Raw genomic sequence first — 19,602 nt, forward strand, 5'->3', positions numbered from 1 at the left:
GTCACAAAGGTTTTAGGACATACAGGGGGAATGATCATAGATGCCAGCATAACATAAATGCAGAAAAATTGGTGGGGCACTTGAAGCATCTTGCGCCACTAAGGACAACACCCTTTCCCCAAACCTGCCTACATCTTGAGGTCTTGAATGGCTTGAGCACAGAAAATAACACATATATAATCTCATTCTCATTCTCTCTCTCTCTCTCTCTCTCTCTCTCTCTCTCTCTCTCTCTCTCTCTCACACACACACACACACACACACACTCACATACTCTCACACTCATAATTCATTCTCCAACATCATGACATAATTGTACATCACTTTTTCCATGTGGTTATTTTTTTTTTAGTTCTCATTTTTTTCTAAGAAAAAAAGCAACAAGAAAATAATTCAGAGTTTATACAAAAATCTTTACATTATTATTTTTTTTCCAAAAAAAAGACTAGTATGTACACAAATGGCAACAGAAACAAAAACCCTTCCAACTGCCACCTGGAAGGGGTTGGCTGTTTGGCTCCCACTCCCACTCCCACTTAGCATTAAGGTAGGCAGGTGGCCAGGAGACACTGTGGAGGTGGATGGTGTAAAACCAGCTTCTTCCATAGCCACTCTGGGAGCACCCACAAGGCACACACACGGTAGTCTATTAACAGTCATGCTGGCAAGGAACTGGGTGTCAAAGTGTGCAGTGTGCTGACCCAGCCTTGGCAGCCTCTTCCTATTTTCAGGCCATAACTCAAGACTGGGAGGCCAGTGGGAGCTGGGCTGATGGGAACCCAACTGTGCTAGAGTCTAGAAAAGGAAAAAACCACCTGGTCTTAGGTTTCTGCCTTAAGTCTCCATTTGCCTATTAGCCTAAAGTATGTCAAAGGTCAGGAGAGAACAGAGTAGGGGCTGGAGAGAGGAACTCTCAGTTCTACAGGGCAAATAATCACCTGGGCACTTCACCTCCCTCCACCCCCCATGAGGTCATCTGCCTGAAGCAGCTCTCCTGTTCCCCAGGCAATTAAGACGATGTTAATTACTGTGAGAGGGAGGGAGGAAGGAGATGCCGAAGAATACCACAAGGAAGGGTTTTTTTTTTTTAATTTTTGGTGGAAGGGTGGCAGCTACTACCACATTGCCAAGATCAGCTTTGTAGAAGGAATGTCAGGAAAGGGCGGTGAGATAACTTGCACAATGGCACTCTCATCTTCCTTTACATAGGACAGTCCTGACCTGACCCCCTTCCCACTCCCTGCCCAAAAACCAAGAAAATATCAAAGCAATGCAATCCAACACTTCCCAGCTAGCCACATCCTGTCCCAGGTCCCTTATACTGGGCTGAATGTGCTCAGAAGACTTGGACAGGGGCTGTCTTTTACTTTTTTCCACTTTTCTTAAAAAAAAAAAAAAAAAGATGAAAATGAGTCAAAGGCTAAAAAAATGAACACACACACAAAAATAAAAACACATTAAAAACAGTGATGATAGTGGACAAGTAGTCCTGGGAAGGGGGAAAAGGGACAAGGAGGGCAGGGGTGGGGGCATCTCCCTGCCTGCTGTCCATCAGTGTCCAACCCTGCCCTCCAAGAGGGCACCCCTACAGAGCCAAGAGGTCTGGCCAGAGGGGGAAGGCACAAGAGCACAGGGTCAGGGGCACAAGTACTCCCCTGAAGCCTGGGGGCAGGGTAAAAGGGGATTATAAAAGCCAAGAAACTACAAAACTAAATACAAAGGTGGGCACAGCTGGCGAGGAAGGGGGCATGAAGGAGAGAGGAAAAGTGCAGTCCAGGCCAACTGTCTCTTAAGGCCCAAGGCTGCCAGGCTTTCAGACCTTGTAGTAGATGTTTGCTGGGCTCTGGGGTGGCATCTCCTGGACGATGTAGACGGGATGCCCATAGTCCCCACTCACCTTCTCATAGTGGGGGCAATAGTTGTTTTCTGTAGTCCGTAAAGGGATAATGATGTCACTGGGCTCAGTGCCCACTGTACCACTGCCACCTTTGGGACTAGCCAGGGTACTGAGTGAGAGGGCAGGTGCCCGCTGTTGTGTGTGCTTGCGGTGCCGCTTGCGTAGCTTCAGTAGCAGGACGGTCAGGAAGATGATGATGAGCAGGAAGATTACACAACCAGCACCAACAGCTGCAAACAGTGCCACTTTAGAGTTGAAGAAGCTGTCTGGGTTGCTGTTACCACCACCACTGCTCAAACCTGGGCTACTCTTCTCTTCTTGGTTCACAGTCTCTGGAGAAAGAAAGTGAGAGAGAAATGATCTTCTGTCTCTCCTCTCTCTCTCTCTCTCTCTCTCTCTCACACACACACACACACACACACACACACACACACACACACCCTTCCTTCAGAGACAGGCCCAGAAGAGGTAGTCTAGCAATGGCTGCTGGCTTCTCAAAGATCCTTGTACACTCACCATGCTTCCCATCTGAGTCACCCAAAGAGTTCCGACTACCAGGGGCCTGTGTAGCCATCTTGATGGTGTTGTCTGCCTCCTTGTTGGGCCGGCTGGTAGTCAGCTGCTCAGGTGTCACAGCATTGGGGTCTGAGGGTAAAAAAAGAACATGTTAGGGGAGAAACTTGATCAGTATAAGTACCTCAGTCGTCTAGGATGAGCCAAGATTACCTATAGATCAGACCTCAGATATTCTAATCCTATTGTCCTCCCCTACTCCTTTTTTTAGATGAATATTTAAATTATGTATTTATTGGGTGGAGACAGAGAGAAATCAAGAGGGAAAGAGAAGATGGAGAGGGACAAAGAGAGACACCTGCAGCACTCTTCACCACTCATGAAGGTTCCTCCTTGCAGTAGGGACCAGGGGGCTTGAACCTGGTTCCTTGCTAACTATAACATATATGCTCAACCAGGAACACCACCTACCCCTCACCCTTACTGTTAACATACCCACACCTAATCAAGAACATTGTTGAAAGGGCTAATGAGATAGATTGGGAACTCACCTTGCCCAACCTTCATGACAATCTTCATGGTCCGCGTACGACATACACCACCCTCACGGTTCTCCAGTCCTTCCAGGCTCCCATTGGATGTAGCTATATTAAAAAGCCAGAGAAGTCAGTAGAGGGAGTGGAAGGTCTTCCCAGATTGCCCAGAAACTCCCATAATGCCTTAATCCAGAAGGACAGAATTGGGAATTAGGGTTTGATAAGAAGATCCCACCTGCTTGTAAACCTCCAATTAGGAACTGAGTAGGACATCCTAGGTCAGGAAATAGCCCTACCCCAAGGACGATATTCTTCTATCATGATGAAACTTTGGCCAGTCTTTGTCAGTGGTCACTAAATCATGTCTTCTTATTGAGTGATGTTGCTCAAAGGCAAAACAAATGAAATGGTGCTGCGGAGGTAGCTTCTACTTAGGTGGAAAGGAATCCTGAATTAGGGGTCAGGAAAACTGAAGTAGAGTTGGATCCTATCCCTAACTCCTTATGTAATCTAGGATAAAAATCCCCCTCACCATGTGAGCCCATATTTCCCAAAGGGTAAAAAAAGCTGAACAAGTAAATGAATCCCCAAGGGTTCTGCCATTGATGACATTCTTGATTTTAAGTGGCAAAGAAAATGAGAATAAGAGTATCACAGACAGGAATCCTCTCCCATCCAAAACCCAGGAATAGGAGAGAAGCACAAAATGAGAAGGAACTCACAGGTGATATAGTAGTCATGGTGCTTCTTGAACTCCAGGCCCATGTAATTGGGGCTGAATTCCTGGAACTTGATGGTAAAGCGAATTTCCTGTTCTGGACGGTTGCAAGTGACTAGCACATTGGGATCAAGCACAGTGCTACAGGCAGCTGCCTGCTCAGGTCGCACTAGGTATAGCTTGTAATACTCATATGGTCTCCCTGCTTCAGCACGAGGGCAGATGATGTCCAACTTATCTCCGATCTTCGGGTAGATTACCAGGCCCTTCCCACTCAGGAATCTGTACAGAATGGAGGAAATGGTCAATCTCATGTTTGGGATACACAGGCCATCCTGGAACTAAGGAGGAAGACAATAAATATCAGGCCAGGTCTACTGACTAGATATGGCAAGAAAAAAAAAAAAAGCAATAAGGACCAGGCCAGGCCCACTAGGTAGAGATGGCAAGAAGTCTGCCTTCTCTATATGCTCAGGCTGGGAGCAGGGAAAGAGTGTTATACTGCCAGCAAAGTGTAGAACAGGTGGCCCACAGGCATGGCTTCTAGGCTTGGACTGTTTGTCAGGGTGGAGCACTTCCTAGCTATGAGGAGCCCTTTATCATAATGTGGTATTTCTACAGGAGGTGTGTCTAACATGGCTGATGGGTTGAGTACCTAGTGTCAGGTTTGGGATATTTGGAGCCCCTCCTACCCCAATATACTCTTATTCCTTCATAGTCATTATTACCTCTCCCCTGCACATGAAAATCTGCATGTGTATATACATGTTTGTACACATACACACATACCTTCACCACCACTCCCACAGCTGCCACTGAAATGGATGCATTCCTTCTTCCCCATCATTGCTAATCTTGAGCACAATGGGGAAGTAGGTACAGGAACTTCTTAGAGCAAAGGATAATGGACATAGTCTCTATAACTAGGCATACTTGCATATATCAATAGCTCTCTCTACTCTTACTGACAAGTGTCTTATCTGGGATCCATCTCTACCCTAGAATGCAGAGCTTGAATCCCCATACTTGACCATTCCCACTCCTAAGAACAGAAGGAGGAAGAGCCCACACATGAAAAAATATAGCATAAAAGATAGGGACCTACCCTACCTCACTAGGAAAAGATAAAAACAGGCTGGAGGTATGGATCAACCTGCAAACACCCACATCCAGTGAAGGAGCAATTACAGAAGCCAGACATTCCACCTTCTGCACCCCATAAAGAATTTTGGTCCATAATTCCAGGTGGGAGAAATGATATGGGAAGATGAGTAGAGGCTCTGGACTATGAGCAAGAGTTAAAAAAAAAAAAAAAGGAAGGATATTCAGAAGTAGTAGTAGGTGTAACTTAGAAAGAAAAAGAAGGCAGGACCATAGGGAAAAAATGGGCAAATATATGTAAATACAGATAGATAGGATAGATAGTTATAGACAGATAGGATAGATAGTTACGGAAATAATAGCCAAACCATATCTGTGATCTTGAGAGGACTAATGCAGTTTCCACTGAAGGGAATGGGAACACAGAACTTTGGTGGTGGTAAAGGTATGGAATTATACCCCTGTTATCTTATAATTTTGAAAATCAATATTAAATCACTAATAAAAAAATTTTAAAAGATAGGACTTGAGAGACCCCCAACTGAGTTTTAATCCCACCCATTTCTGCACTGCCTCTGCTCTAGATCCTGAAAGGAGATAGATTCATATCCTGTAATCCAGACTCATCACCTAATACTGGTGAATTGGTAGTGGAGGGCAGTTTCCCTCAGTTTCCTATTCACATCACTAAGGACACAGGAAAAGAACAATGATCTTCTGATCAGTCTGAGCCTAAGTACTTTGGAGCTGGGAGCAAAGTAGTATCAATAAGGTAAAAGTTGTGACTTTGGAACCCAATGTCACCCTTCCTTGTTCTGAAGCCCTGAATTAATGGCTTAAACATCCTGAATTAAGTCTCCTTGCTGATACTGGGGTAGGGAGGAAGAAAAAAAAAAAGCACTATCCCCTAGAATTCCTGAGGGAAGACACAATGACACATGCAAGGCACCTAGCACACAGTAGGCACTCAATGTATTTGATTTCATCTTAGAAATAGTCTGGACTGCCAAGAGGCAGGAGTCCAGATACTACTATCAAATATCTGTGAGCCCAGTCTTGTTTCTTTGGAGTGAAGTGAAGGTGTGGAGAAACAGGAAGAGAAGATACAGCCCTGCTTTCAAAGACTTTACAGTCTAATGAAGGTCACTGTGGTTAAAAAGTCAAAGTTTTAAGGTATTGAGAGTGAAACAGCTTGTCTAGCAAGATGGCCTTAGATGGGTTCATAAAAAAGGTAAGAGCCCTGTTAGGGAAAGAGAGAGATAGGCTGGGAGCATGGATAGACCTACCAATGCCCATGTTCAGCAGGGAAGCAATTACAGAAGCTAGACCTTCCACCTTTTGCACCCCAGATAGGAAAATTTTCAAGGAAGGGGATGGGAGATGGAGTTTTGGTGGTGGGAATTGTGTGGAATTGTACTCCTCTTATCCTACAGTCTTGTCAATATTTCCATTTTATAAATAAAAATTTAAAAAACAAGGTGAGAGCAAAGTGAGAAGTTAACAAACAGTAAAAGGGAACAACAGTAGGTATGGAAGCACAGCCAGGGCCAGACAAAAAGGTCTTAAGGATCACAACAAACACTGTGGGTTTCAACCCATTTGGAGATAGTCTTTCTCCAAAGGAAAGAAATGAAGACAATGAAGGACTGAAGGAAGTGCTTCAAGAGAGCAAAGTTGACAGATTCTATTGATATTTTCTGAGGGCCCATGTGATAGTGGGGACTATAAATCATATGGGACCACTGGGAAATCAGTTTATTCCTCCAAATACTCAGGTGAGTAAGGGAACTGAATTAAGTAGATAAAGTAGATGAAGTAAAGCAGCCACTCCCCCATTTTAGCTGAGGTTCTACCTGCCATCTTAATGTACAAGAGTGTAAAAAAAAATACTCATTTACTTGCTTAGCTCTGTCACACTCTGAAAGGGAAGAAAGGAAGCTAGCATGAGATGAAGGCCCTTGTAAACATTTGAGAGGGAAAATGTGGAGAAAGAATCCATGTACCATAAAAAGTCCAAAAGTTTCACCAAAGCCTCTGTAAATGCCAAGACACTTTTCCCTTTCTAGACATTACACAATGTTAACTGCTCAGACCACAGAACTAGACAAATTCTAACATCTGAGAGTCAAAAGGAACATTTAAGACCTAGAGTCCAGGCCCTGCATGAGAAGAAATTAGATGAAGGTGTCCATTGAAGAGAGGTGATAAAAACTAACTCAAGGACACAAAATTACACCAAGATATGAGCTGCTAGATGTCCAAAAGGGCCTAAAATATTTCCTCCACTGTTTCATAACTGTACTTCAACAAGACTCTACCTGAGGTTACAACAGGTACACAAAGGATATGCAAAGGAATACATGCCAGTTCACCTTCCTAAGCACTGTATACTGGGTTCCTCACCAGGGTGTCTTGTCTGCCTTGAGCACACTCTTCAATTGCCACATAGCCTCTGGAGCTCCAGGGAGGAACAGGGCTAGAACAGGGTTTCTAGATATACAGGTTTCTACCTTAAACCCAGTGAAATCAAGGAAACACATTTCTACATAGTGAGTGGGGGAAGGGAAAGACTATTGACCCCAGAACCCCTCAGATTTCCTTCAGCCTCAGTGAACAGACTCCATAAATATACATACAATTATTTGCATAACAACCAACTAAAGGATACTCATTTTCCTCTAAAATATGGAAGGGATGGGGAGCCTAATAAGCCCAGCTTTCTCTTGACCAGGGATCCCCCTTAAGTGGGAGAGTCTCTGCATCTTCCCAACCACTAGGAAAACTGCTTTATGTCCTTGTGAGAAGTCCAGAAAAATAAAAAGATGTTATGAGGGTTTATGAATGTAGCCAGTAAGATGGCAGGTATGACATATACCATGCAGGGGAGACGCTGAAGGTCACCCTTGTAGTCATCAGGTTAGAAGTCAGGAGCAAGGCTAGAAGAACAAAATGTCTTCCCCAAGATAAACTCTTTATCTCCTGCTTTTCAAAACACCTACACTCCCCATCATCAAGCCAAGATTTCCTGCCTGCTCTCATTACTCCCCCACCCCTCACACACATAGCCCTTTTTGGGAAAGTAAGGAGATTGACTGGCCCAGCAGGAATCCTGAAACAGGTCACTATGGTAACACTTTAGGCTTTCCTCCCTTAGTCTCTGATAGCTTGGGACCACAGAGGAGCACCCAAGGAGTGAAAGTACCTGGTGAAAGACTCAGCCTTAGCATTCTGGTTCTTATTCAGCCTTAGCATTCTGGTTCTTATTCTATAATATGCATATTCCCCTCTACTCTAGACAAAGTCTTACCCACTCTTTTCTACTGAACTCAGAAGTACTACCATGACATGACTGCTGAAAACACTGGGATAGAAAGGGTCCTGAATGGTCTGGGGCAGTAGCTTTCAAGGCCCTAGACTGGTCATAAGCTAATTGCCCTGTTATTTTTTTTTCACTTGAGTTCCTCTTCAACCATGTATATACAGGAAAAGCTTGCAATGGTGGGGGTAATGCCCACAATTATCCACATTGGACCAGGTTTCTTTTGCTTCCTTTTCACCCTTCCCTTAGGCTCTAGGAACTTTTCATCAGAGAGTAACCATGGCAAAAGTCTAATCTCTGGTCATGCAATCCAAGTTTGTAGAAGACTGGAATCATAGACATGAATCAGTGACCCCAGCACCACCATACTTGCACCCCCAGGGTGCCAAGACCAGTGAAGGGCAGACCCCAAGCCAGAGTTCAAGTCTGCTCTCATCCCAGTAAAGGCGGAAGGACCCTAAATTAAAGGCTTCTTTTTCACTCCCCCAGCTCCACCCAGCCCCTGAGGCAGCAGGAGCAGGCCTGGCATGTCTCAGCAGTGCCAGCCCAGGCGTGGGTGGGCAGAAACAGCAGCTGGGACCTGGCATACACACAGCACTGTCAGAGGCAGGAAATCCAAGAGAGTCCCAGAGGAAGTCACCCTCCCCACCTATACTGAACTCTGCCCTTCCCTCTGCCCTACCTGGCCAAGGGAAGGTCCTTCTGGTGGCATAATACACACTATTGTCGCTCTCTGTGGACTCCCTGAGAGTAAGAAAAATTCTTGGTTCAGACAGAAATCAAAGGCAGTATGAAAACCCCAGAAAAGAGAGTGCCAAGCTGTGAGTATGTTGCCCCTATTCAAGTCACCTGAGCAGGCTGCCTTTAGCAGTTAGATCTCACTTTGCTAGGTCTCACAGAGGAAGCCAGGGCACCACTCATCCCACATAGGGAGGGCCTGAGTCACAAAGACAGAAGCACACACAGCTTTAAGATGAGAGCTGAACCTGAGGGGCAGGGAGCTAACACCTCTTCCCAACCCCTACCTTGAATTTCCATCTCTCTTAGATTTTAAGGTGAAAGGGCAGCATTGGTAAGAATGGTACAAAGCACAGTTCTGACCCCTCTGAGCTGACTGGCCTAAGGCAAGTAATTTTCCTCTCTTGGTTTGTGTCTCCACATCTGGAAAATGGGAGTGATGCCTGCTTCCCAGAACTGTTGAAGACATCCAATGAGTTTACCTCTTAGGATTTTGTTGTTGTTGTTAGCTGCAAGATGCTACCTGATTGCTAGTTAGTACACTGAACACAATACACTGAACTTCAGGGGAAAGAAATTGAAGTAATTTACACTTCTGGAAACTAACATCCTCACCCAAAATGACTACCATGAAACAAAGAGGGAGTGCTATGTGCAAGACAAAGAACTTAGAATGTGGTTGGTGAACTTCCCTAATAAGCACAGGCTGGACCTGCCCCCCCTCCCCAAATATATCATTATTGTGGCGATCAAAGCTCATTGATATAATCTCCTGCAGTCTCAAAACATAGTGGTATCTGGGCCCTGTTCATGTCTTATCAACTTGAGGTGGTGAAACAGTGAAGTGTCTAAGGGGAAAAGGGAGATCCTTCATTTAGCTTTCATCCTAGCCTCGGGATCTTTTCTTGCCCTTACACCTGGTTGCCTTGGGTGTGAGTGAAGAGCTAGGCAATACTTAAGGAGCTGCTGGCTTCTCAGAACTCTGTAACCATCTGTCGCCAATCAGCCAGAGAGTAGAAGAGGTCAGGTCCTTAACCACCCCGGAAATGAGTGCCTTAAGCTGGCCTCTCTAGGACTGTGAGCTGGAACAGCTGTGAGGGGGCTGGGACCAATACTGTGGCTTAGAAGAGGCAAGCCAACATTGGGGTCTGCAGCTGCCCCCACCCATGCTAGATAGTCAAGGGTCCTGGACAAACCTAATTCCCACCCCCTCCCTCTTAAAGAGAAGGTGTAATGTGATCTCAGGCACATTCTCACTCCCTGGAGGTTGGGGATACCTGAAGGGGGGCAGAAAGGGGTCAGAATGGGACTGAGAGACTGAACTGCAGCAGCTGGACTTGGCTGATGATTCAAATGTGAGGTTTGCCGGCTGCCCCAAGCACTCAAGGGAAGAAGCTGGGGATGGGGGGCTACCCTGGGATCTTCTATCACAGCCTTCATCCTAAGTACACACTTGAATGAGTGCGCACATATACATATTCCTGCCAGCCTCAAGTGGAACCAAACACATCTGCCTGCTCATTAAGCAAATCTAAGGGGCCAAGGAATCAGAGGTCCATGTTGCCACTCCCCCACCCCAAATTGTAAGGCCCAGCACCAATTTTGGGAAAGAGGTTCAGAGTTTAGGCTGGCCCTTCCAGTTCTTCCTGGTCAGAGTCCAAAGGGTATACATGTTCTGGAACCTGGAAGCATACTTCCAGCCTCACCACCTCACCACTTCTTTATTTTGATTGTTTCTTTTTCCCAAGGAGGAAGCAATTAAGCAGGGTTTATAGACAGTACTGGGAGATTGGGGTTGGGGGTGGAGCTACTAACAGGGCTGAGGAGAAAAACCAAAAGCCTGGGAGAAAAGGGGGAGGGAAGAGAGAAAATGAGCCTGTGAGGAGAGCATGGGCATGTGCAAGAGAGACAAAAGGACTTGAGCAAAAGAGGCAGAGTGACTAAGTGAGAGGGAATATGAGAAAGAGGGAGAGTGGGTAAGCCTTGCTGGAGAGAGGAGCTGAGCAAGGCTCACAGAGGGTGTGAGATGGCCAAGGGACAGAGATCCAAGAGGGAGAAATGGAGCAAAGATGCAAAGAGAGAGAGGACAGGGAGATTGTTTTTATTTCAAAGACTGTGGCAGCCTGAGGGTTGGGCGAGGTGGTAGAGGCACCCCCAGAGCTCAAGAAAAGCTGAAGGCAGTGTCTTCTTTTATCTTCCTGTCACCCCCATGATCCCTCCCCTGCACCAATAAAAACAGAAGGTGGCTACATTCCAGATGCTTTAGCCTAGACAGAATTCTGGGGGGGGGGGGGCGTGCTGCACAGAGGCACTGAATCTCATACCATTCCCAAAATCTACTTAATCATGGGATGAAATGTGTGCAGGTCCTACCGAGTCTTTAATCACCTACCATCCCCACCTCGGGATGACTGACCTCAGCTCAAAGTGGACAAGAGGTGTGCAGGAGGTGGGGTGGTGGTGGTGACTGCCCTTAAAAACCTGTAAACTAGTCCAGAGTACTAAAGGTTCAAAACACAAAAAGGGAAAACACAGAGAGATCTTATTTCTCCCAGCCCCTCTCCCCTCTGCAGGAAGGCTCCTTTCCAGCTGTGGAGCTAGCTGCTTGCTATATCTGGTTAGAGACCCAGAGAGCAATTAGGTCACTCCCATGAGCCCCTATGATGGGCTACCTCAGGCAAATCTCAGATCTCTTAGCTCAAGAGCATTTCCATTGTCCACCCTTTAAGGAGGAAACTGGGCACTTAATAAACTTTTCTCAAAACGTTGAGAAGTCCAGAGCCCCCAAATAATTGTGAAGCTCTGCTGCCATGAAAGCACTGTGTCCAGTTTGATTTACTGTAAAGGAGAACTTCTTGACAATTTTCTTTCCTTATCAGAGGTGGGGTCCTCTACCCTGACCCTTGCTTAATAAAGAATATTCTACGTAAACTCAAGGGGAAAAAGAAGGAAAGAAACCACTCTTTTCTCTCTCCGAGGTTGAAAGATGCACCTTCCCTGGAACATGAGGCCCAGGCAGACACCAGGCAGAGGAAGTTAGTGCAGAGCCTAGTGAGAGTGGACAGGAAGAGATTTCAGATACAGGAATGAAAGAACACAAGCAGGCCAGGCCAAGGTTCCCCAGAGTCTCACTCAATTGCCAGGTCATCCAGAAAATAGGGAGGAAGAGGTGGAGGAGTTTTGACCCTGTGTTATAACTTGAGTCCTGAATGCCCACGGAGAAAAAAGTCCAGAGATCACCGCTACATCACTACAGCCCCAGTAGTGACCACTGATAAATAATCCAGAAACCACTGAGCGATCACCCTGAAAGGAGTGTGTGTGTGTGTGTGTGTGTGTGTGTGTGTGTGTGTGTGTGTGTGTGTGGTGGCGTTAGGGATGTGTGTAAGGATGAACGAAGAAGAAAAGGAAGAAAAGAAAGGATCTCTTCTATATGGCTGCTTCCTCAGCCTCTTGGGGGAAATCTAAGTGTTCAGGGACATAGGGTGGGTGGTCAACAGACCTGCTTAAATAGAAAATTTTCGCTCCCCACCCACATCCATTGGCCACTCAGTGGTCGCTGTGCATCCCAACCAGCCCCTGAAGCTCTGCAACCGGTTCCATTGGATCCCCGATAGGTGCGAGATCACCCCCTCCCAAACCACTCTCCCACTCTTCCCCTCTCCACCCGCCGCCTTTGTGAGATGGAGAGTGGCATCCGTTCTTCCACATCCACAGGGAGACATGGAGTGGGGGGGGGGGGGAGTAGAGAGATGGAAAAACGAAAAGCTAGAAAGGCAAACAGAAGAAAGAAAAATGAAAACGCGAGGAGCCCGAAGGGGGGGGGGGCATAGGCGCCGCCGCCCGCTGGAGCTCGAGGTCCCGGGATGTGTCCCCTTCAGAGCCAAACAAACGAAGCACCTCGGTCCTGGCCTCGTCCCCACTTAGGTCAAGCCTGATCCTCTGAGCGATTCCAAGTGAAAACTGCCACGTTCCCGGGGACGGCAGGGGGGGGAGGCGCACAGGGAGCTGCCTCTCCCCAGCCCCTACCCCCCACCGAGCTCCTGGGTACGCTCTCAAGCGACTGGCCCCTCAGCTCCATCAGGTGCGACCACCTCAAGTAGATCCAGGATATGGGAAAGCGAGAGCAAGGAAGTCTAGGGGTCACCACTAGGCCAAAATCCCCCTCCCCTCCTTTTCCCTCCCCTTCCCGCCGCACCCTGTCCCGCCAGGCCCGCACACTCAGAAAAGGCCAGAGACAAAATGGGCAGACACTCCTCTGAACAACTCCCCACAAGCAAGCCGGGGTGCGCAGCCTCATCCTGGAGTTCCTCCCGCCCCCCAGGACCAACACACAGAAGTTACTCACTTGGGGTTGTGGGAGCTCCAGGATACGGGCTCCAGGTTTTTGGCCAGCGGCGTGGCAAGTCGGCACAGAGCCAATATGACCATCACCACAAGCCACTTTCCGAGCCAACGCTGCCCAGGGCGGGCCATCTTCAGGGTGGGGGTGGGGTGGGGGTGACAGGCTGCACTTCGGAATCCCCCAGCGACCCTTCAGCAGAGCTCTCCTCGCCGTTCAGTGCAGCTCTGCAGTCAGAACCTCTCAAGCGCCCATCCTCTGCCGCTGGCCTTGAAGTGCTCCCCTCCTGCCGGCTTTGGTGTCGTTCTTCTTCGTCTAGTCGGCCAGGACTCACTGGGCACTCACTCCCAACCCAGGCATCCGCTGCGGCCTCCAAGGGTTTGCTCCCTTGGCTTCTCCACTGCAGGAGGTGCAACGGGGGCTTGGAGCCCCCGAGTGATCCCGCCCTAATCCTCTCGGCTCCCCGAAATTAGCGATTGAGCGCCCTCTCCCCGCTGGGGTCTCCTCACTCGGTAGCAGCCTCGACGCCTGGACAGCCTCCTCCAGGATCTGTACCCCTGGGAAGAAGTGTGAGTCTCCCCCAGCACAAGCTTTCTCCAGGGACTTCCCCACTGGGTCGCCCAGGCAGGCACCGGTTCTGTTTCTCCAGGCCACACTGGGACTCCGGACTATGAGTCTCCCGGACAGCTTCCACTTCAGTGTGGGCTCCGCTCAGTGCACTTAAAAGAGCGGGAAGTCTCTGCCAAGCGAGTCAGTCCCATCAGTTTGTGCCGATGAAGCTTCAGCTAGGTAGCCCAGTCGCTGAATCCTAGCTCCCGGGTGATTGCGCGTGAGGGTCTGCTGCCAGTGTGAGCATTACACACCTCCCACTGCTGGCCAGCGCGCATAGACTCTACACCACCGAAGAGCTGTCTACTCCCTTGCTCAGGCGAAGACAAAGCCAACCCTACTCTTCTTAGCCAATAGCAAAATCGAGCTCGGGGTCCTTGCCCAGTGCCACGCCTCCAGAACAGGAAGGGGGCGGGGTTTCAGGGAACTATTAAGGATTCAGTGCTGTAGATGGCTGAAATCTTAGAGTGTGGCTCCTGTGGTTAGGGGCGCGTCCCGCCTAGTCCTGTTCCCAGAGCCTTCAGCCTGTGGGAAGTTGGTTCTCCTATAGAGCTGTCGGGTTTGCTCTATTCTCAGCATTCTTGGTAAACATTCTGCCCAACTAAACTTCCCTTTTCACAAGTATACCCAGAAAGCACATCCATTATCTTTTGCACTCAGGGGTCTTGTGTCCACCTCTATGACAAGGATAATCAGTTTCTTCCCAGTTCCTCTCATGTAAAGCTCTGGTGGGCTTTTCTCTCTCCACCCTCACAATGCTGTTATCTCATGAATTCAGTGACCTGAAAATGCAAATTGATAGCAGCGTGTGAAGTGAGGGCGACACAGAGGGGTAAAGTGTGTGCTCCTGGAGTGAGGTGGAGGAGCAGTCAGGGATAGTGATAAGATCTTTGACCTTGGGGAGCAGGTTTTTGGGAATCTCAGCTTTGGGGAAAAACCTTATGGAATCCCTAGAAACTTAGATTTATTAGTTTTCCCTCTGTAAATCCCCGAATTGAACAGGTTCAGAGGGATGGAAAAGCACAAAGTTAAAGAAAGCCACCTGAAGGGGCAAAGGGGGAAAGGCAGGTGCCTTTTTGAAAAAGAAAAAAAAAAATCAGGCGCTCTGACCCCAAGACTCCAACTGCAGCCCCAGTCCAGCCTGGTCACTTGCACCATTGTCTAGCAGCCCTGACCCATTCTCCCCACCGCACTTCTCTTTTTCTGCTTTAATACTTTGGCTTCGTCCCACAGCTCACAGTCTAAACTCTCCCAAGCTATTAAGATCAAACCTCAACATATGTACCCACGTGATAATGTCTCCCCCAACCGTCCATACCTAGTACTGCGGGCGCCTGGGATAAAGCTCCCAATCACAAGGCCTTGTGGCACAAACAAGCCTAGCACATGAGCTGGAACAAAAAAAAATTGAGCCCACAGCAGTGACTTAAAAAGAACCACCGGCTGGTGTAGGGATGAAGAGAAAGCTCAAGGCGGAAGATTTGGGTTTGGCTTTGGGACATCCAAGAATATAAAGTCTCCTCGCTGCTGCTTTATGAAGATGATTTTGTGAGCAACATTCAGAGTCCTCTACCATCTTTCCATATCTTTATCTCATTTATTTAGAAGATTGAGTTATTCACTTTGTCACTGGATCCTCTAATGGTCTTTGGTTGTGAGTCTGACCTCTACTGAAGGAAAACAGAGAAACAAGGCCTCTGTCACTTTCAGTTAAATTACACGCTGGTATGTAATCAAGGAGAAATCTGAAAAAAGTGCAAAATGTATAGTCAATCCCGGAAATCAAAGTCCTTGAAATGAATGACAAACATCAAAACCTGAGTATGGAAAGCAGTCTGAGATCTACTGAAGAACCTCATTAGATGTGTCTCCTTTCACAGTATTTGTGCCAGAGAAGTTAGTTACTCATTTGAGGTAACTGAGCTAATTGATTGTGAAAACAGGAGTAGACCATACAGCCGTCAGTCTTCAAGGCCATATCAATTCCTGTATAATACACTGAATAGCCAAATTCCCAGTCCCTTTTTTTGCTTCTTTGCTTCCTTAATGGATACCTGTGGAACTGTACTCCCTCCTACCCTATGGTTTTGTTAATTTATCCTTTCTTAAATAAAAAATAAATTTAAAAAATAAATAAATAAAAAGCTTGTTCATATCTGAGGGTTCAGTAACCTTCAGAATATCCAAGGCTCTACACTTTACTCACAATCATCTGAAAGATTACGAGGCTAAGAAATATTCATCTGTGTTCTTAGCCATAGCCCAGAGTTCTCAGCTAAAATGATCACTACCAACTCCAGAACTAGTAATTGATTCCATTAGCAACACACCCTGTACCCCTTGGGAGGAGATTTGCATGGGTTATGGGGAAGATGAGAGTATACTGACAGACTGACAGACATGAGAATCCTGAGCAAATGGAAGCAACTCCTGAATGTACTCACAGAAAATTGTGAATTCTGGGTGAGGAAGGCAGCAGAGTTTAAAACAAAAAGCAAATAAAGGAGGAGAAGTCAATGTCTAGTTCTGTTCCACATGCTGCCCTCCTCTGGTCACGGTGTTTTTCTTTTCTTTCTTTCTTTCTTTTTTTTTTTTTTTTTTTTTTTCCTGCCTTATTCTCTCCAGCCCAGCTATAGGGGCCTTGATGACAGGCCCTGCCACAGTCAGGATGAGTGTCCAAGGCTCCTACCTTTTATCACACTGTAGAAAGATCTTAAGTGTTGTGACTTATGCCCCTAAAGTAAAGAAAAACATTCCGTAGAATAGGCAGAGAGGAAATTGGGATCTGTGAGGTATCTGAGTCCTCGTTTATCCGTTTGGCAGTTATCAGTGACACTAGAACTCTCCTGGGCTAGTCCTGTCTTCAAGATATTCCAAGAAGACTGAAATTGGTATGTCAGAGTCCCCAAATCTGGTGGCTATAGGAGGCCTTTAGAGACAAACTTGTTTTTTCAGAGCTCAGCTTCACACACTCTTAGGAGACAGAGAAGTAGAAACTCTCGAGTCACAAATCTCACTGCTTATTACAGTTCTTTGGCTAAGTCACTTCACCTCTGTGCACTTCAATTAACTAGTCTATAACCTGGGGATCATCTCCTCTTCCTTCACATAGCTGTAGTGAGGGGTGAATTAGATAATGCCCAGAAAAGGCTTAGTTAGCATCTTGCCTGGCCCACTAGAGTGCTTACTAAATGGAAACTATTATTCTTCCACAGAGCCTCCCACAGAGACATCCTCATTCCCGGTCACACATGTCCTCACTTGTTGACACATGCTCACTGTACTACATGCACTTTTTTTTAACTCCTTTTATATTCACACACATACATGTTCATATGCTGCTGCACCAACACTTTCTCTCCTGTTTGTTCTTGCAGCACCAGGCGACAAACTTGGTTTTGGGCCTTGTGGCACTTACAATATAACCCTGTATTTTGCCATGTCATATGCCGCTATTGTCATTGTTGTTGTTGTAGCTAGGGCTTCAATGTTCCAAGTTAAAGTTGTTTTCCAGAGAGGTAGGTGTACACAGAAACAAAGAGAGATGAACTAACTCACTTGAGGTCACACAGCCATGAAATGGAAAGGTTAGGATTTATACTTACAATGCTTGACCACACAATTTGAGCACCTAATCATGACTTGACAGTAATATCCCAAGCATCTTCAAAGAAGTATGTGACTATGGGATCACTGAAGGATCACAGAGCAGAAAGTCTACCACGAGATCTATGGCAATGCCAGTTGTGACAATACTGTGAAGCTATCAGTCCTTCTAGTTTTCCCTAGGTCACTTATCTTATTCCTCATAAAATCCCCCTCCTTTACATCACTTTTCGCAAACACGCATAGCCGTTCCCTATGGGGCAAAACAGAGCTGCACTTCAAGAACACCTACTGTAGATCAGGCAGTAGTGCACATGTTACAGGAACCTGGGTTAAAGTCCCCAGACCCCATCAGTGGGGAGCTTCATGAGTAGTGAAGCAATGTTGCAGGTGTCTCTTTTTTCTCCCCTTCACTTTCAAGTTCTCTGTCATATAAAAATAATAATAACATTTAATAAAAATAATAAAAAGAATACCTACGTTGTGTCTCCTATTATAGCTGAGTGCTTTCACTTTAGCCACTTTGTCTAATTTTTGCAACATCTCTATGGTGACTTTTGAGAGATTTGTTTTAAATATGTGAAAATTGAGGTACTCAGCTTGGTCTGGCTGCATTCCCCATGCCTACCTCACCTTACAAAGCTTTATCTTACCCAGCAGACTTATTACCTATACGGGGTGAAGGAGAGCTGTACTTCAAGAACACCTACTGTAGGTCACATGGTAGTGCACCCATATGTTACCATATGCAGGAACCTGAGTTCAAGCCCCAGTTTCCACCTGCAGGTGGGGAGTTTCATGAGTAGCAAAGCTACTTATCTCTTGTTTATCCATCCATTTCATGTAACAGGAGCTTTATTATATATGTCTGATTTTACAGAATTGGAGAGGCAGGCTCCTGTGGTCCTGGGCTATCCTCCCTCCCTCATGTGTGCCTGCTTTACCCAAGTCATTCTATCTCTGGGTCAATCTCAGGGCAAGCCCCAGGTGGGGCCCTTGACTCTCCCATTCTTCCTCTTCCCTTCATCTGGCTATGCCACACCTCACGGCTAGGTTAGATGAGCCCAAGGTGGGGAAGCTGTGTGAAGCCAGTTTTAGTGTAGTCTGTAATTCCCAATATCTAGAAAAGTATTTCTCCCAAATGCCAAAGGTTCCAGTCTTAGATCATCCTTGCCTCAGCTTCATGTCTGATTTATGGGTGTTTTTCACTGAGATCACCTATCTTATGTTAACATGTCACTGGGCCAGGCTCTTGAGTGAATGATGCCAGGGATAAAAGAAGCCCCTTTTTCCCCCCTGAAATGAACCTTCCCCTTCCTTTATCCTCTCTTATCTTGGACTCCAAAACATCTATCCCAGCATCCCAGGTCCCATTTAGGCAAATGACCTGTGCCTGCTCCAAAAATTGTGTGAGAATAGAGCATGGTTCAGTGAGGCACAACAGATGACACAAATCTCTAAACTGTAGCTGAGACTCTGGCACTACCAAGAAGTCTCATTTTTGGACATTCATGTCTATCTGTGTGTCACTGATCTCAATTCTATTTTCTCTCCCTCTCTGGTAGTCAGTGGGTGAGGGGCACTCTAATGTGGAAACCCTGCAGCACCCTAGTCCAGTCTACCTGTTGCTCTCTCCTTCTGGTTACCTAGGGAATGTTCAAAGAGGGACTGGGTCATTCATCACTGTCAGGATCTCAGGACTTCTGGGAAGAACCTAGTAGCAGCTGTCATCACCTATCACTGACACTAGACTAGTTCCACATTTGAGAAGGCCTGAGGCTTGATAGAGGGCAATGCTAGCTGGAGAAATGGCATCTTTCTTCATCCTGAAGAGCAAATACTTGATCAATCTAAGGAGAGGAATGAAAAAGTAGCTACTTCTTCATTTCTTCAGCCTTCTGAGTTAGACTACTACTTCTTGCCATACTGTGAAGTTCTGAGCTTTCCACATTAATAAACCCAGACTTAATGGTGACGGTGACCAGACCACAGGTTTCTTAAGGCATCCTGACAACAGATAAGGAGTTAGACCCAATCTACCAGATAATCACTGACAGATATATGGCACACAATCCCACTACCCTTACTTACAGTTACCCCCAAAACAACACAACTGAGAACTCTAACCCTGTAACCTATCCACCATTTTCACAGCTCAACTCAGCTTGGTTAAGAGACTATCCTTTCTATCTTCAACCAGGAAGATCAAAGCCTTGGTTCAGT

The 19,602-nt window shown here is 46.6% G+C and overlaps 1 protein-coding gene across 1 annotated transcript; it reads right to left on the bottom strand.

The window, feature by feature from the left end:
- Positions 1 to 387: 387 nt before the first annotated feature.
- On the bottom strand, positions 388 to 14,075 carry EFNB1 (ephrin B1). Its single transcript, XM_007538249.3, has 5 exons — positions 13,171 to 14,075; positions 3,669 to 3,946; positions 2,962 to 3,054; positions 2,414 to 2,542; positions 388 to 2,229 (listed from the first exon to the last, which is right to left on the bottom strand). Exons 1-5 carry the CDS (start codon positions 13,296 to 13,298, stop codon positions 1,814 to 1,816), a joined length of 1,044 nt encoding a protein of 347 aa, XP_007538311.1. The 5' UTR covers positions 13,299 to 14,075; the 3' UTR covers positions 388 to 1,813.
- Between the last annotated feature and the right edge of the window lie 5,527 nt (positions 14,076 to 19,602).

This window comes from Erinaceus europaeus, chromosome X (genome assembly GCF_950295315.1).
Source record: "Erinaceus europaeus chromosome X, mEriEur2.1, whole genome shotgun sequence".
In the NCBI taxonomy this organism is placed as follows: domain Eukaryota; kingdom Metazoa; phylum Chordata; class Mammalia; order Eulipotyphla; family Erinaceidae; genus Erinaceus; species Erinaceus europaeus.

What these genes read in the sequence shown, in the direction of transcription:
- EFNB1 (XM_007538249.3), bottom strand. Translation starts at nt 13,298, where the DNA reads ATGGCCCGCCCTGGGCAGCGTTGGCTCGGAAAGTGGCTTGTGGTGATG. An exon ending in CCATGACTACTATATCACCT is followed by an intron (nt 3,055 to 3,668) that starts GTGAGTTCCTTC and finishes TTTTTAATATAG; the next exon opens with CTACATCCAATGGGAGCCTG. An exon ending in TGTCATGAAGGTTGGGCAAG is followed by an intron (nt 2,543 to 2,961) that starts GTGAGTTCCCAA and finishes TTTTACCCTCAG; the next exon opens with ACCCCAATGCTGTGACACCT.